The 15,294-nt window shown below is 45.1% G+C and overlaps 1 protein-coding gene across 1 annotated transcript in view; it reads right to left on the bottom strand.

The window, feature by feature from the left end:
- Nucleotides 1–15,294, bottom strand: part of COG5 (component of oligomeric golgi complex 5) — a 210,020-nt gene that overhangs the window by 2,389 nt on the left and 192,337 nt on the right. The window contains exons 19-21 of the mRNA XM_075081357.1: nucleotides 12,232–12,308; nucleotides 11,611–11,737; nucleotides 10,976–11,055 (exon numbers count right to left, since the gene is read on the bottom strand). Of these exons, the coding sequence (XP_074937458.1) occupies nucleotides 10,976–11,055; nucleotides 11,611–11,737; nucleotides 12,232–12,308 (284 nt within the window). The remainder of the gene's footprint in view (nucleotides 1–10,975; nucleotides 11,056–11,610; nucleotides 11,738–12,231; nucleotides 12,309–15,294) is intronic.

Genomic DNA, 15,294 nt, shown 5'->3' with positions numbered 1-15,294 from the left:
GTAGGCCAAGTTAGTTTTGCCATACTTAACTACGGCTTCTAATTCAATTGGTTTCCTCTGTTGGTCTCCTCTTTCTTCATGTAATAGGTACAATGATTGTGGGGTTTCTGCCTAAACCCCTTTGTTTATATTACATTCCATTGGCACTATTTACAGTAAAATTGTGACGTTTAGGAAGAGGCACAAACAACAGCGCCCAAGTGAGGCCGAAGACAACAACTCCCAGTACCGTGCTGACACAGCCTGGCCGCACAGCCCTCCCCGGCCAGAGCCAGGCGCTGTCCTGCGGGGCAGCAGGCCCTCCTGCCAACACCCACGCAGCTGCACTGAACCATCACGCCGGGTCACTGAGTGGGGCAGCCGTCATGGGGTTGTGCCGCCTGCATCCCTTGATGGGCGTGCGGGGCACACCTGCATGGCTGCGCTGCCTGGGAGGGGCCGCTGGGTTTTGGTAACGCGGCAGGACCGCTCCCAGTCCCACTGGGGCAAGGTGCGTGCTCGCCCTGCACCCCTGGTGCTGCGAAGGGGCCGTGGGGTGAGTGAGATGGTAGCAGTGTCGTCTGTATAACTACACAGCAACTGCTGTAAGGTGGTGGGCTGGGCCAAGGCAGGGCACAGCCACATTTGTGTTTGCTGCTACTTCAGCCGAGCTTGTGGTGAACTGCTGCATTCCCATGGAGTCAGGGGACCTAAGGTGGCTGCCAACCCCCGCACGCCGCCTGGCAGCTGGAGGTGATGAGGAGTGAGTAGGCATTTAATTAGGCAAAGCCTAAGGAAAGCAGACACACTTGAGTTTCACACACACAGAGCCTCCTCCCAGAGTAAGATGGTATGAGAGGAGAGGTCCAGAGCCCCATGGAATGCTGCAGCACTGGGAAGCTACAGCCAAACCTGGCAAACCAGACCAGGAGATGGTAGGATGAAGCAGGGTCATAATACACTTTGTTGCCTGCCAGTAAAGCTATTGCTCAATCAGCAATGGCTCTGAATTTCCTAAACAAAAACTAAAACCCACCCATGTCACAGCGCTGCTGGGAACCTCCAGCAAAGTTCATTTAAAAACAATCGGGAGATGCTGCTGAGGCCAGGAGCCAGTACTCGGCTTGCTGGAGAGACAAGTCTGAGCTTTGGATTCTGAGAAGCCAGTGACAGTGATGACAGCCCAGCCCCACGAGCTTGTCCTGTGGCCACGGCTGCTCTTGCCAGCACTTCTCACCTCCGTGGAAGCCAGGCACTGACCTGCAAGCCTCCCTGCCGGAGTGCAACAGGGCACAGTGGGTGTCCACACGCAGCGCACGCATGCTCGGGCGCGTGCACTCACACTCACACACACACACACACACAGAGACAGACAGAGACACAGAGACACAGACAGACACAGACACAGACACACAGACACAGACACAGAGACACACAGACACAGACACACACAGAGACAGACAGACGCGCGCGCACACACACACACACACACACAGACACACACACTTGCAGTCAGTCTCCCTGGCCTGTCTCTGACACAGCCCAACAGGGAGAGTGACGCGTGCAGCGGTGCTGAGCACGGGATAGGGATGAAATAGCACGGGCAGGAAGGGCTGCCCACCACGGCTGCTGGCCTCCCCAGGCCGGGCAGCTGGACTTGGGCTCCCTCTTTGCTGAAACCCAGGGTACATATTGTCTGCGACTGAGGTGATGCAAAAGCAGGATGGACTGGCTTACCGGAGAGAGTTGAGAGGTTGCAGAAGAATAAACTGACTGAGCAAATAAACAGTCCCCCGTGCTGGCAAGGATGCACTTGAGAGCTCTTCAATTTTGATAACAACTTACCAGTGAGTTACTGCTGAGGGGTCCACACCAGGTAGCAATGCTGAAGAGTCACTTGGCAATTTTTGCACATCAACAAACAGCAACAGGAGCGTTATCCCCCATTAGAGCCAGAAAGGCAGGGAAAGAATATTTATTTTATCTAGCCAAAATACAGCTGATTTTTTGCACCTGATCAGCTCTCTGAAAACCTTGAGCCTGCTCTTCCTGACAGTCTCTGGGGAGCAGGCACAGGGTCTACAGGGAAAGAAGCAACAACTAAAAAACTGCCTGCTGCAGCCTTAAAGTGCTTCAGATGCAGCTTGCCTCGCTCCCAGCAAAGGCCATGAGCATGACAGACTGCAGCGAGATCGGGCACATCCACAGGCAAGTTTTACATCCCAAGATTTAAAGAGAAGTGACTGGGCGAAAGGGACAGCAGGTAAACACAATCTGTAGATAAACTGGCCTCTCGCAGCAATGCGGGGCAGAGGATGTCTCGAGCAGACTAAGCAGTAGATGGGCAATGCAGGCAAGGAAGGCTCAAGGACCCCATCAAGATGAGGGGAGATGCTTCCGAAGAGTCAGTTGTGTCTCACGTTTCCACTCAGATCAGCACTTGAGTGCTCTGGTCAGCAATAATTGTTAAAACATGTGAGATGTTTGTTACCTGTCATACTTGGACATTTACAATATGTGTGAAGTTTCTCTTCCTGATGTTTTATAAGCTTTAACACAGTAAAACTTAAAATGTCAGTTATTCCGGAAAAAAAAACAACCAGAAAATAAATAATAACAAAATTGATAATAAATTATAAATAATAATAAAAAAGTGATTACCCCGCTCTATTCAGCATTGGCATCACCTCACCTGGTGTGCTGCGTGCCATTCCAGGCCCCACAATTTAAGAATGCAAAGGTCCTTGAATGCATTTGGAGGAGGGCAACAAAGCTGGGGAAAGGGCTGGAAGGCATGTCCTGTGAGGAGCGGCTGAGGACTCTGGGCTTGTCTAGCTTGGAGGAAAGGAGGCTGAGGGGCGACCTCATTGCTCCCTACAGCTTCCTGAGGAGGGAATGTGGGGAGGGAGGTGCTGATCTCTTCTCCCTGGGATCCAGCGATAGGACACATGGGAATGGCTCAAATCTGCGCCGGGGAGGTTTAGACTGGACATTAGGAAGCATTTCTTTACCAAGAGGGTGGTCAAACAGTGGAACAGGCTTCCTAGAGAGGTGGCCGATGCCCCAAGCTTGTCAGTGTTTAAGAGGCATTTGGACAATGCCCTTAATAAGATGCTTTAACTTTTGGTCAGCCCTGAATTGGTCAGGCAGTTGGACTAAGTGATCATTGTAGGTCCCCTCCAACTGAAACTATTCTATACTATTCTATTCTACAAAGAACAGTCCCTTCTATTAAAAAGAGGGCTGAGAAACTCCTGTGACAGTTTTCCTACTGTAACTGTCATTCATCTTGCTGAATCTCTCCCCTTCCACTCACCAGTGTCCCTCCCTCCACTCCTCCCCAAAGTTTTTAGAAGTCATCAAAATCTGAAAATAGAAAAAACCATATTGACCTGCTTAACTTAGAAAGCTCTGACACCTCTTGGTCAAGGTGTGAGTTGGCATCATTATCCAGATGGTAACACTGCTATGCCTTTCTGACTGCCTCCTGGCTTTGAAGAAGCCCTTTAAAAAGATGACAGAGATAACCAGATCCCTTCAGATGAAAGGGAGAAGCTTTACCCTAAAAGCAGCACCCAAAACCACTCAATGTCAGCCTTGATAATCCTTGGCCAGACTGTTATTTCCATCAGATCAAACAGGAGGGAATGAGATTTAGGCTACACTAAGTGCCAAACACTAGTATTAGAGTTCTGCTGTCACACCTTCCAGTAGCTTTTATCTTTTTTCTTTCTCTCCTGCCTCAAAAGCATCTGATTTAACTGGCCAAACCAACTCCATCAGTGGCAGCTTCTGTCCTTTTACAACTCAAAAAACAGCTAAAAGGAACTTGGTGAATTGTTTGGTGGCCTCAGAAGTGCCCAGACCCTCCTCCTGCCCAGCAGAGACCAATGGCCGACAGAAGTTGATCTTTGTCACTTCTTCTGCTGCACTTGCTCTTTTACTGTGGCTTCGCTTGCATTGTTTCAGAGACACAAACACTATCAATATGACCAGCCCAGGAACATCTTAACTAACTCTCCTTTCTGCTCAAGAGACAACCGACAATTACTACTCCATCAATACTGTAAGGTGAATTCTCAGGCATTTTTCTGAAACAGACCATGTACAGCTCTACATTAAACAACAAAAATAAAAGCCACCTCAACACTCTAAGACTAAATGCATTCACTATTTTCCCATGTCCCATGTTTGCATCTCCAAGAAAAGTATTTGAACGCTCTAAAACTGAGTGTTAAAATGCAATTCAAAATCAGTAACTTGGCCTCAAATGCGAAAACAAAAGCTTGGTTCTTCTCAGACAGCGAGAGTTTTGCTAATGGCCAAATCCATGACAAAGGCATCGACTTCTCACCAAATGTAACACTTATGCCAGGCTCCCCTGACTTGTCAGCCTTCAAATTGTGAAGGTTATTTTGCAAAAGCCGCATGTCACTGTAACTCTGGGGGAATAACTGATGGGAACTGCAGTGCCAAGGGAAGGAACAAGTCATGGAGAAATATCTACCACCTGACAGAGGACACGTGTACCTCCAGAGGAGAACCAACCTAAGGAACTACCTGCTTCATGCACCCATTGAGGCAGGGCAGCAGTCGGCCTCCCACATGGGCAGGCGTAAGAAAGCAGCCAGAGGGGCCTCGCACTGGGCGACAGGAAGAAAAGCTGCTGCACCTGCTGAAGGCTGGGGGCCAAGAGGCAGCCGGAGTCACCTGGAGCTCTGTACCCTAGCTGGTGACCTTGGAACAACTGATAATCATGGTCAAGCTCTGATCAGCTCAGGGAACTTTTCTCTGCACTGCTGCCAGGAAGCCTGCCCACCCCATTAGGAACAGCACCCTTGGTAACAAAAGGTCCAGGTAGGAGAACGGCAGAAATCATGAATCCAAGGAGAAAGAATGTTCAGAGTTCAGAGAATAACAGTGAGGTTGCTTCAGAATGCAAGGGAGGAATGGGCTGGGAGAGGTAACCAAAAGCACCAATGGTTATGAAGTTGATGTGATTTCAGAAGTACCTTTGGGACAGGAACGTTGTTTCTCTGACGACAGTTACGAAGTCTTAATGGTGGGATTTTGGGACTGAGACATACAGAAATACGGACAGCGCAGGAAGCTGCTTACGGCAAAGCAAGATGGTTGTTGCTGCACACAGATGGATTTCAGCTTGGGCTTGTAACAATATGCTTCGCTGAAGCTGCTGAGATGCCTACATGACTGTACCTCATTTGGGGCTATAAAGGAGTTTAGCAACAGTGTTAACACTTGAAATGCAGATTTTATGATAACATTTTTGTAAAATTCACCAGTCCTAGCTCAAACGAGCTTTTGAAAACTATGCTGGGAGTACAGAATTCAATTCAGATGCACCAGTTTACCGTTAAAATCTTGTATTAAAAAAAGGTAGGCTTGCTCCTGTAGAGGACACTGTAAAAACACTAGTGCATAAGTAGTAATGGAAAAATAAATGGCATCATGGGTGAAAGCAGTATCATCAACTCTCCAGCACAGAAGAGATCACAGCTGTTGTCATATAAAAAGATGTAATTTATAGCTATATTACCGATGTTTAAGAACATGGAAGAAACCCTGTTTATGTAATATACAAAACACACTCTTGAAGGGATTAGACTAAATAATGCCCTAAATTCAGCATCTTCCAGTCTAATAAAGGACATAAAACCTGTTCAGCAATCTGTTTCTATTTTAAAAGACAAGCTATGGTATACATTACCAATATTGTTTGTAAAAGAGAGCTATGGAAGGAGGGTTGGTGGGATGTTCTGCATATATTAATGCTTCATTAAAAATGCCATAAGAAGTAAGGAAAAAAAATCTAAGTTTAAGATGCCCTCCCACATAAGGAAAAGGATTTTAAAGCACTTATTAAATTACTTCACTTGCTTGAGCAAAAACATGAGCTTTCTTGGAAATCAGGACAAGCTGATTATATAAGACCCAGATAGTTCTTTTTTAAAATGTTATTTCAATCCATGAAGATTTATATCTACATTTTAAGAAAGAAAAAGCATATGATCTGGGCTGTGGTTCTTAAAGTAATTTTAATATGTATCATTTAGAATTACTCTAATTAATTAGTTAATTTTATACGGAATTGTGAATACTACCGCTACCCTCCTGGGCTCTAACTCGGTCAAATGGAGCCTGATTTAAATTGTAAGCTTTGGAAGAGACAGGGATCATCTTCTGTTCAGTACTGGGGTGGCACCCTGTGCACTCAGGTCCCAATCAATTAGCAGGCAGCTGGGGGACAGCAGGGCCAAGACTTCCCTTCAGCACTTTGTTAAAAGTCTGTTTGCTCTGCAAACTTCAGGGCAAAGAAGAAAATGGAGAACATGCTGTGTAAGAGCACACCTGTCTGACACCAGATCTATTTCATCGAGCGCTACAAAAGTTACTGTAAAACCAAACAGTAAAATCTCCAACAGCATCATCACCTCTAGGACAACAGGTTAGCAAGAGATCTCTGGTTTATTCCAGATTGCATAATAACGAGATCAAAGGAACCATGCACTGACAGACAAGCCTAAATAATGCGGATGGTTTTTATGAATGGCCTGGCGCTGGCCGGGGGAGCGCTTGGAGGCGTCGGCGTCGCAGCCAGTATGCAGCAGCCCCCCAGCCACGCTGCGTGGCTGCCGCTTACTTGGTTTAAGCAGAGCAGAGCAGTGACCCAGCATGGCTCTGTCGCTTGCGGCGAAGCTGTCACACTGCTGCGCCGAGTGAGACTGAACCTAATGCACAGATGGGCCTTTCGTGGTGGTCCCCAAGCTGGCATTTGTCCCTGCCCCCTGGCAGGTTAGTGGTCAGAGCTGCTCTCTGGCTCAGGACATCAGCTCGTTATGAAAATGAACCCTTCCGGGGGCCTGATTTTCAACTCTGCTCCAGCAACAGTGAGCTTGAATAAGGGGAGTTTACCCACACTTGAATGGTAAAGATTAGAATTTGGGCCTTGGGTGGACGAACTGTCCTTCAGGCTGGCTCAAATCCTGCCACATCTAACAGGAGGGTTTCTTTTATGGAAGAAAAGTTGAGTTTTCAAACTTAATTTAAAAAGAAAAAGAAAAAAGTGCCCCGGCTGCTTAAAGACGCGCTCCTTTCAACACATCCCCATTCTGGGAGGATGCCTGCAGCAGGGTCATCTCACCTAACTTTAAATGCCTGCAGGGTAGCTGTCTGCCTGACAGCGCTCTGGTGTCCCAGCCCACGCTCCCTTCACTGAGCAGAGAAAATGGAGCTTTCAGGACACCACGCAACTGACCTATTTTAGGTACCTACTTCAGGATGAAATGAATCAGCCCCAGCAGTGCCTGTTTCTCTCTGTTGACCATAACGGGAGTCTAGTTAATATGCCTCTGGTCAGGTAAATCCCACCCTCATACTGAACAGAAGCAGAAAGAAATGCACAAAAATGCTCAGAATGCCAGTCATTCATAACGTTAACACCACGTTGCATGTGAAGCATTTAAGATCTACAGAGCAGAGGCAGTGCTGCAATTAGCATTAATATGAAGCCGTAAGGATTCTGGTAACACAAGTAAATTAATATCTAAGCAGCAGGTCCCTAGAGTAATTGCAAAGGGAAGCTGCAGAAAATTACCATTTGCAAAGTTGCAGCAAACATAAAGATAATTTCTTGATGTAGGTCAGTGCAGGGATCTGAAGGTTCAATTAGCACAGCTGAACAAATTCAGGCAGAAAAAGCTTGAACAAGGTGACTGATAGAAGACTCCAGACAAATGAGCAAGAAGAGCATGAAGTGCAGGCTCAGAAATGTTCCAAGAGAGTATTCAAGAAAGCGAGTGAAACGTGGTCATACTAGTGACTGACGCTTGCTTGCCTGCCTTATGTACAGGTAACCATCCTATTTAGAAATGACCAACGGGCATGAGAGGAGATGGTAAAAAGGTGAATGCATACAGCAATGCCTAGAGAGGCTACTAGCGTCTGCAAAGGAGAACCATCCCCTTTGCTCACTGCATTCAACCGTTGGTCAGCCAGCCCCTGCTCTTTGCTCCCAGACACGCAGTGCTACATGAGCTGCCAACCAAACTACCCAAGGGAGGAGTCTGCTTGACAAATCCAGCGCTGTCATTTCATGTGGCTCAGCGAAGCTGCATGAGTGGTGCCTGCAAGCAGTGGGCCTGGGGAGGGATGGAGAGGCAGCCAAGCGTGGGCACTGACAGACAGCCTTGCTCTGGCGTACCAAGAATAGGGAAAAGCCACTGGAGTGCCAACAGAGGCCTCTGGGAAGGGCAGATCTTCAAAGCTACCCTCTCCATGCCCTGGGATGACAGATGTCTGAGCAATGTCTGAGCGCTCGCCACAGTGCAAAGCAAAAGGAGCAGTCTCACTGTAAAAAGCTCAAGTGATAATCTTGCCAAGTGATAACCTTGCAGCAGCACATTCTTGAGATTACAAAGTTAAAATATTTTAATACTGGTATCTCATGCAAAATTAATAGGGGATTTTGCAGATGACACCAAATTGGGTTGGAGTGTCAACCTGCTCAAGGGTAGGAAGGCTCTGCAAAGGGACCCAGACAGGCTGGCTCGTTGGGCCGAGGCCAATTGTATGAGGTTCAGCAAGGCCAAGTGCCGGGTCCTGCGCTTGGGTCACAACAACCCCATGCAACGCTGCAGGCTTGGGGAAGAGTGGCTGGAGAGCTGCCTGGAGCAAAAGGACCTGGGGGCGTTGGTCGACAGGCAGCTGAATATGAGCCAGCAGTGTGCCCAGGTGGCAAGAAATCCAACAGCATCCTGGCTTGTATCAGCAATAGTGTGGCCAGCAGGAGCAGGGCAGTGATCGTGCCCTTGTACTCAGCACTGGTCAGGCTGCGCCTCGAATACTGTGTTCAGTTTTGGGCCCCTCACTACAAGGACATTGAGGTGCTGGAGCGTGTCCAGAGAAGGGCAACGAAGCTGGTGAAGGGTCTGGTGAACAAGTCTGATGAGGAGAGGTTGAGGGAAGTGGGTTTGTTTAGTCTGGAGGAGGCTGAGGGCAGACTTTATTGCTCTCTACAACTACCTGAAAGGAGGTCATAGAGAGGTGGGGGTTGGTCTCTTCTCCCAAGTAACAAGCGATAGGATGAGAGGGAAAGGCCTCAAGCTGCGTCAGGGGAGGTTTAGATTGGATATTAGGAAACATTTCTTCACTGAAAGAGTGGTCAGGCATTGGAACAGGCTGCCCAGAGGGGTGGTGGAGTCACCATCACTGGAGGTATTCAAAAAACGTGTAGATGTAGCACTTCAGGGCATGGTTTAGGAGACATCGTGTTGGCTTGACGGTTGGACTTGACGATCCTAGGGGCCTTTTCCAACCTTAATAATTCTGTGATTCAACGACAAAATTGAAATGAAAAGCTTAGGTATTCCAGCTATGATACATGGTCTAATGGATGACACACTGCCTAAAAGCCTTGTCCCAAGGCTTGTCCCTTAATACCTCCATGGTCAGAGCAATTTATCAGTGTCTGAACATGACCATCAGCAAGCCCATTAACTGAATCAGTCTGGATGAAATTTAATTGCAAGCAAAGACAAAAACGTGTTGTAGTTTAAGGATGGCATTTTCAAATTTGTGTAAAAGGACTGACGAGAACAAAATCCCATCAGTTCTCAAATGATTTGCATTCTTGGCTTTCCCTAACACATCTGAAATTCTACATTGCCAGTTTTGCCAGTACTAGCAGGACAGAAATGACAATCAAAATATTCATAACTAAGTTACATATACAGCTGTATCAGCCCTGTACCTATTATCCACTCCCTTGTATTTCAAGGTGTAATGGCTTGAGAGTTAAGAAAACCTAGTTCTGTAGCAAAACTAGAGTAACAACATGTATGATTTTCAAAAAATACTCTTTTAATACACATGTGAAGAGACACAGTTTGCATTTTAATATTTTGCAGATAAATCCTACTCACATCTACTGGTAATCAACTAGAATTTCCTTAATCAGCCCAAGCACCCCACTGGACTGTATGGTGCTATCAGCTTCAAAAACTGTAAATATTTATAGCAGACTCCTCTTGGCCACTTTAAAAGTCTGGATAATGGTCAATTTTCGCAAGCACAACCACTGCTTGCTGGAACTTAAAAGACAGCTTTTCTGATTTCAGCAAACGCTGACAATATCCAGGCGCAGAAGTTCAAGGACAGAGTTGGCTCCCAGGCCAGATCGAGCCTGGTGCAGCTGTGTGTGACAACCTTTCCCGTGCCACTGGAGTGGGTGACACCGTGGTCAGGACAGGACACTGACAAGATGGCTGGAAGTCTTAGGATGTTAGGAGCCAAATGATCATCTGAGCCTCGAATCCTGAGGATTCTCAGGCTGATTCTGTCATGTTCATACAACACATCTGCTCTCTTTAACATATTTTAAGAATCTGCTTGTTTTGAAAAACAAGACTCTTCAAAACTTTTCCTAACATTTTAAGATGCAAAACAGTATTTAGCTATAAAGTAATCTACCTTAGGAAGATTTTAAAAATCTGATGTAATTATCACTTCCTAAAGATCCCAGGTTGATTTCTAGAAGAATAACATTACAGGGGTGTAACAAGGGTCTTCCGTTTTTAAAATCCTACCTATGTTTTCATTGTTAAAGCTTCCAAAGCTTCTACTTCCTGATACAGAAGACAGGATGGCTGCAGCTTTGACTTTCCAAGAGTTGAGAGATGCAGTTTTGCTAAAATACAGTATTAATTTAAACCATCATTGTGCATGGTTTCCTTCTTTTGCAAGATTATGTGCTCCTTCCAAAGTCACCAGAGGGTTTAGGGAATGGGGGATGGAGGGGAGTGTTCAGTGTATATATTATCCCATTTTGCAACTCACCCCATGAGTGAAGACAGGGTAATGCTATTTATGATGCATCTTCTATAGCATATTTTTTTACTTTTCAAGACCAGTCTTGGTGTGCAGGTAAGTTACTGCTCTGTTATCATAAACATAGAGAAGAAAGAAGCATGATTTTTACCGTATAAGAGCAAGCCTGTCTTTTTCAGATGGATGATCATCAAGCCACTGTGAGTAGCGGGCAATGGACCACTCAGCCCTCTGATACAGAGAAACACAAATAAACACCAATTACACATAAATGTGAGAAAGGAAACACCCCACCCCCCCAATTTCAGAATCAAATTGACATTAAAAAAGGCCACATGAGGGTCTCTGCAGTGATGCAAAATGAGTTAAGGAATTAAGAGACAATTAGCAGAAATAGCCCAATACATTATTTGGGAGCTCAGAGGTGATTGCCTACATCAGCTGTTTGCCCAGTTCTGACAGGGGTTTGAATCTAGACTTCCTGCATCTTATATGAGCAGGATCCAGGCAATTTGCAGTCTGGGATAAGACCTGCAATTTCTTCTATGAGCTGACAGAATATTAAAGAATTGATAGTCTTTTTAAAATCAGGTTATCATCTTCCTACTGTAAATTAATCAAAATATGAAGTCAATGACCATAATACCTTTGCCACAAAAAACCAAAAGCCAATAAATCATATCGAGTATGAGCTTGAATACTTTTTAACTAAAATAGCTAGGGCAAACTACCACGTTCATTCCTCCTTAGGACACCTCAAAAGGAAAGACAGGTTGATCTTGTTACCTGGAAAGGTGACTTTAACTCTGGTGGTGCTCTTGTAAACAAGAATTGAAGAATAATGCTGAATGGAATAACCTCTCCCAGAGCTGGGCTACTGGCAATATGCTCACTGGTCTGGAACAGCAGTGGTCTGAAAAAATTTAACAATATACTTGTAAAAGGAATAAAAAGCTTATCTTATGCACTAATAAAATGCCTATATGGTGGCAATATTGTGTTCGAATAGAATCATCTAATTTTTTTCCACTAGTCTGCATCTTAGGTTTTCAGCACAGGTTCAGTTTGTAAAAATTTACAGAAGCTGCCTATCATAATTAAACAACACAAGACTGTTATATTTAAGTAAAAACACTTAAGGTAACTATAGAACTCACTGTCATACTGAAGTTGCGCTGAAAGCAACACAGAAAAGTACAATTTGGCCAACATTTGCATGACAAAGATTGTTAAATCATAGTTACACTCTGCATAAAATTTAAAATAACTTTAATCTATTTCTAATTTTCAGGTGGGTGTTGCCAAAAAAGCCCTCAGTTCAATCAGAAATAACACGAGGTAATAAATCAGTTTTGAAATACAGTTTGGTCATACTGCCAGTTGCTAGTTTCTGCAACTCCAACTCACCTGAATGACCTCAGCTGTCTGTAAGATTTTCCTAGGTCAGAGACTCGCCGACATAGCGGTGCTACTGCTAACTCCATCTATAAAAACAAGCATTTTAATTTGAATTAGATCGTCCCAAGATATAAAACTTGGTATTGAAGTAGCCTGCCTTTAACAGTAATCCAAACTTGCAGATCAAGTCACTGACTTCTCGCTGGTGGCTGAATTTAAGACAAGGAAAGGATCACATGCCAAGAATATTCTAAGCATCCCATGACAAACGACAGTGATAGTCTATGGTTAAGAACAGAAGGGATCTTGCGAGCTTCCTGAGACTGAAACTTTGTTTCTCACAGCAGGTTTATTTTCTTGTGATGAGTTTCCTGATGAAACACTTATGTCAATACCCCAAAAACCAGACCACAGCCTGGGATGAAGGCAAATGTAGGCAGGTCTCCAGAAACCACTCCTAAAGCAGTAAAAATGCATACCCATTTCAGCTGGGCACCCTTTCCTTTGGTGAAGGACAAGGTTAAAGTGATTCCTTCTTGAACACTCAGCCCCAAATTCTGGGGCACAAAACCTATGCAGATGAGATAGAAGGCAGCTGGGACCTATTGCCACAGGGCCGTATGGAACCACAGGCAAAAGAGCATCAGTAAAAGCATTATTTTAATACTTATTTTCATACTGTTCAGTCTCTGTGTTACAGCAGCCATCTTTAAAAACAAACAATATTTACACACTTTCTGGTTTTTAGCACTGGAGTTCACCTGCCTTTTTGAACAAGAGCCAGGCTCTGCTTGGGTTTTTACAAAATTCACATGAGACTAAATTCTGTCACAGGCTCTTCGTTAACAGTGAGGACACAGAAGTGAGAAAAAACAATTTCACTTCCAGATCCCAGACTGAACAAGAACATTACATAGCAAAATTTCAGGTAATACACACACTAATACAAACACCACCACTCAAAACAACACACAGTTAAAGTAATTTTAGCCAGATATGGATTAAGCCTTTATTTTTTTGCCTTCCTGAAGCATCAGTCAGCAGAGGGATGCAAGCTTTATTCTCCAGGTATGTTTTTCAAAATCCCCAACTTGAAAGACCATTCAGACTTTGATTTCCACATAATGCACAATTAAGCTAAGTTTCAAAGGACAAGAGCTAAAATAAATAACACCATACAATGAGCTTCCCATTTAAGTAACATTGCTGAATGAGTTTCAAAGCATTTGAGATAATACACTAATTACAGTGAAGTTTTTAATACTGTTATTCCTTCCAACTGTAGCATTTCCTCAGACAGAACTGGCTGCTAGACCACTGGCTTCACCAGGAGCACGTAACTGTGCTGGGTTCCAGCATAAAAAAGAAAGATGGTGTGGTGAACTATGATGCCATAGTTCATCTAAACCCAGAAGAAATTAAATTAGCAATTAACGCAAATCAAGACCATACACTTCAGGCATCCATCTTAAAAAGCAGATGGCAGGATGGGAGTCATCTCACCGACTTCTCAACATCTACAAGTTCTCTTCATACTCAGGGGAGAGAAACTGCCACTCCTGGGGTATGATGCATCCTTCCCTGAGGTAGATATCTAAAATAGGTCAGGTGGATCATGTTGTAGGAGCATCTGCCTACATGACACTCAGTCAGACAAAGCTGGGAAAGCCAGAGGGCCTAACCCAGGCACCTACGCTTCCTGTACAGACAAGGAGAGGAGGGCACCTCTGAAAGGCGATGGGGAAAGCCCCACAGCGCTAGTTTACAGGCAGTGCAAAGCCACTCCCTGAGCCTAAGAACCTTGGAGTACATGCCCCACATCAAGTACTTCTAGCCCGCTTGAAATCTGCATTTTATATTAAGTAGAAACTTGCAGAAGCAGAAAGTAAATAAAAATGCAGGAAGCAGAAGTAAGGATCTTTGTCTTCTGCTTTCAGATGAATGCTCCAACCCTGGTAACAGCCTGGCTCCTTCCTGCTGGCTGCCCTTTTGGCCCCTACATCTTCTGCTCTAGGCTATGAGCTGGCCCCTTCTTTACAGCTCGGTGGTATCCCTGACCTGTCCCTCCATAACCCTCGTAGCCTGAGGGCTAGGTCACCTCTCCCACATGCAGGCACAAGGGGTACCTGTTTCTTGGGCTGAAGAGCATATGCAAGCCAGCTCTGCAGTCCCTGAGCAAGCACACTGTCCACCAGACAGTGCAAAGGCACACAAACGGGCAGCCAATGTCCCCACGCTTGACGAGCCGTCACTGCTGCGCCGTATGCTGAACCTGCCAGCACGAGGCCGCGAGGTTGAGCACACGCTCCCAGGACAGCCAGGTTCTCCCTGGGGATTTCTGCAGGGAGGTGCTCCAACTCCAAACTGCGATGAAGCTTAGAGCAAGTTCAGTTGCTCCCGGGACAATTCTGAGCACATATGGGAGTCAAGAGGCTGGTCTGCTGCACAGGATCAGGAGCAAGTAGCTAAAAAGAGGAGCTAATTAAGGAGGCTTTGCTGCATCATGGTACAGGAACCCTACAGACCCTGAAAAACAAATGGAAGCAAGACTGGCTTCTCCAGAGCTTCTCTTCAGGCATCAGTATTGGCTAAGGGTAGCTGGAAGTAACAGATATCCTGCAGGACCTGGTGTCCCAGCTGTGTGGGAGCCATGGGCTTGTAGCTGTGAAGAACCAGGGAGAAGATAATTCTTTTACGTGCTTTAGAGAATTTGATAACAGGCAACAAACTGCCAGTCTGAATTGTGGAAACAGAGATGCATGGATCAAACTGTACTCATGAGGGGAAAGAAATACCAGCATAGCAAAATACTATTTAGCTTAATAGATTTTAAATTATTGTTTCACTCCTGAAACATAATATGATGTAATGAGATGTAATGAGATGTAAGTGAAACTTTCTACAGCTTAACCAATTCCTTATTAAAACAAATGTAAATTATTTCTCGTGAACAGACTTAGCAGCTTCCATAAAACGACATTTTTAGTCTTAAGTACTAAAGAATAAAATTTACTTTGGAAAATTCTATTACTTCATCTTCAACCTTTATTCACTGTAGGACATTATTAGTAT

Source organism: Phalacrocorax aristotelis, chromosome 1 (assembly GCF_949628215.1).
Source record: "Phalacrocorax aristotelis chromosome 1, bGulAri2.1, whole genome shotgun sequence".
NCBI classification, from domain to species: domain Eukaryota; kingdom Metazoa; phylum Chordata; class Aves; order Suliformes; family Phalacrocoracidae; genus Phalacrocorax; species Phalacrocorax aristotelis.
The sequence above is the reverse complement of the archived record's forward strand: the minus strand, read 5'-3'. Positions and strand labels throughout refer to the sequence as shown.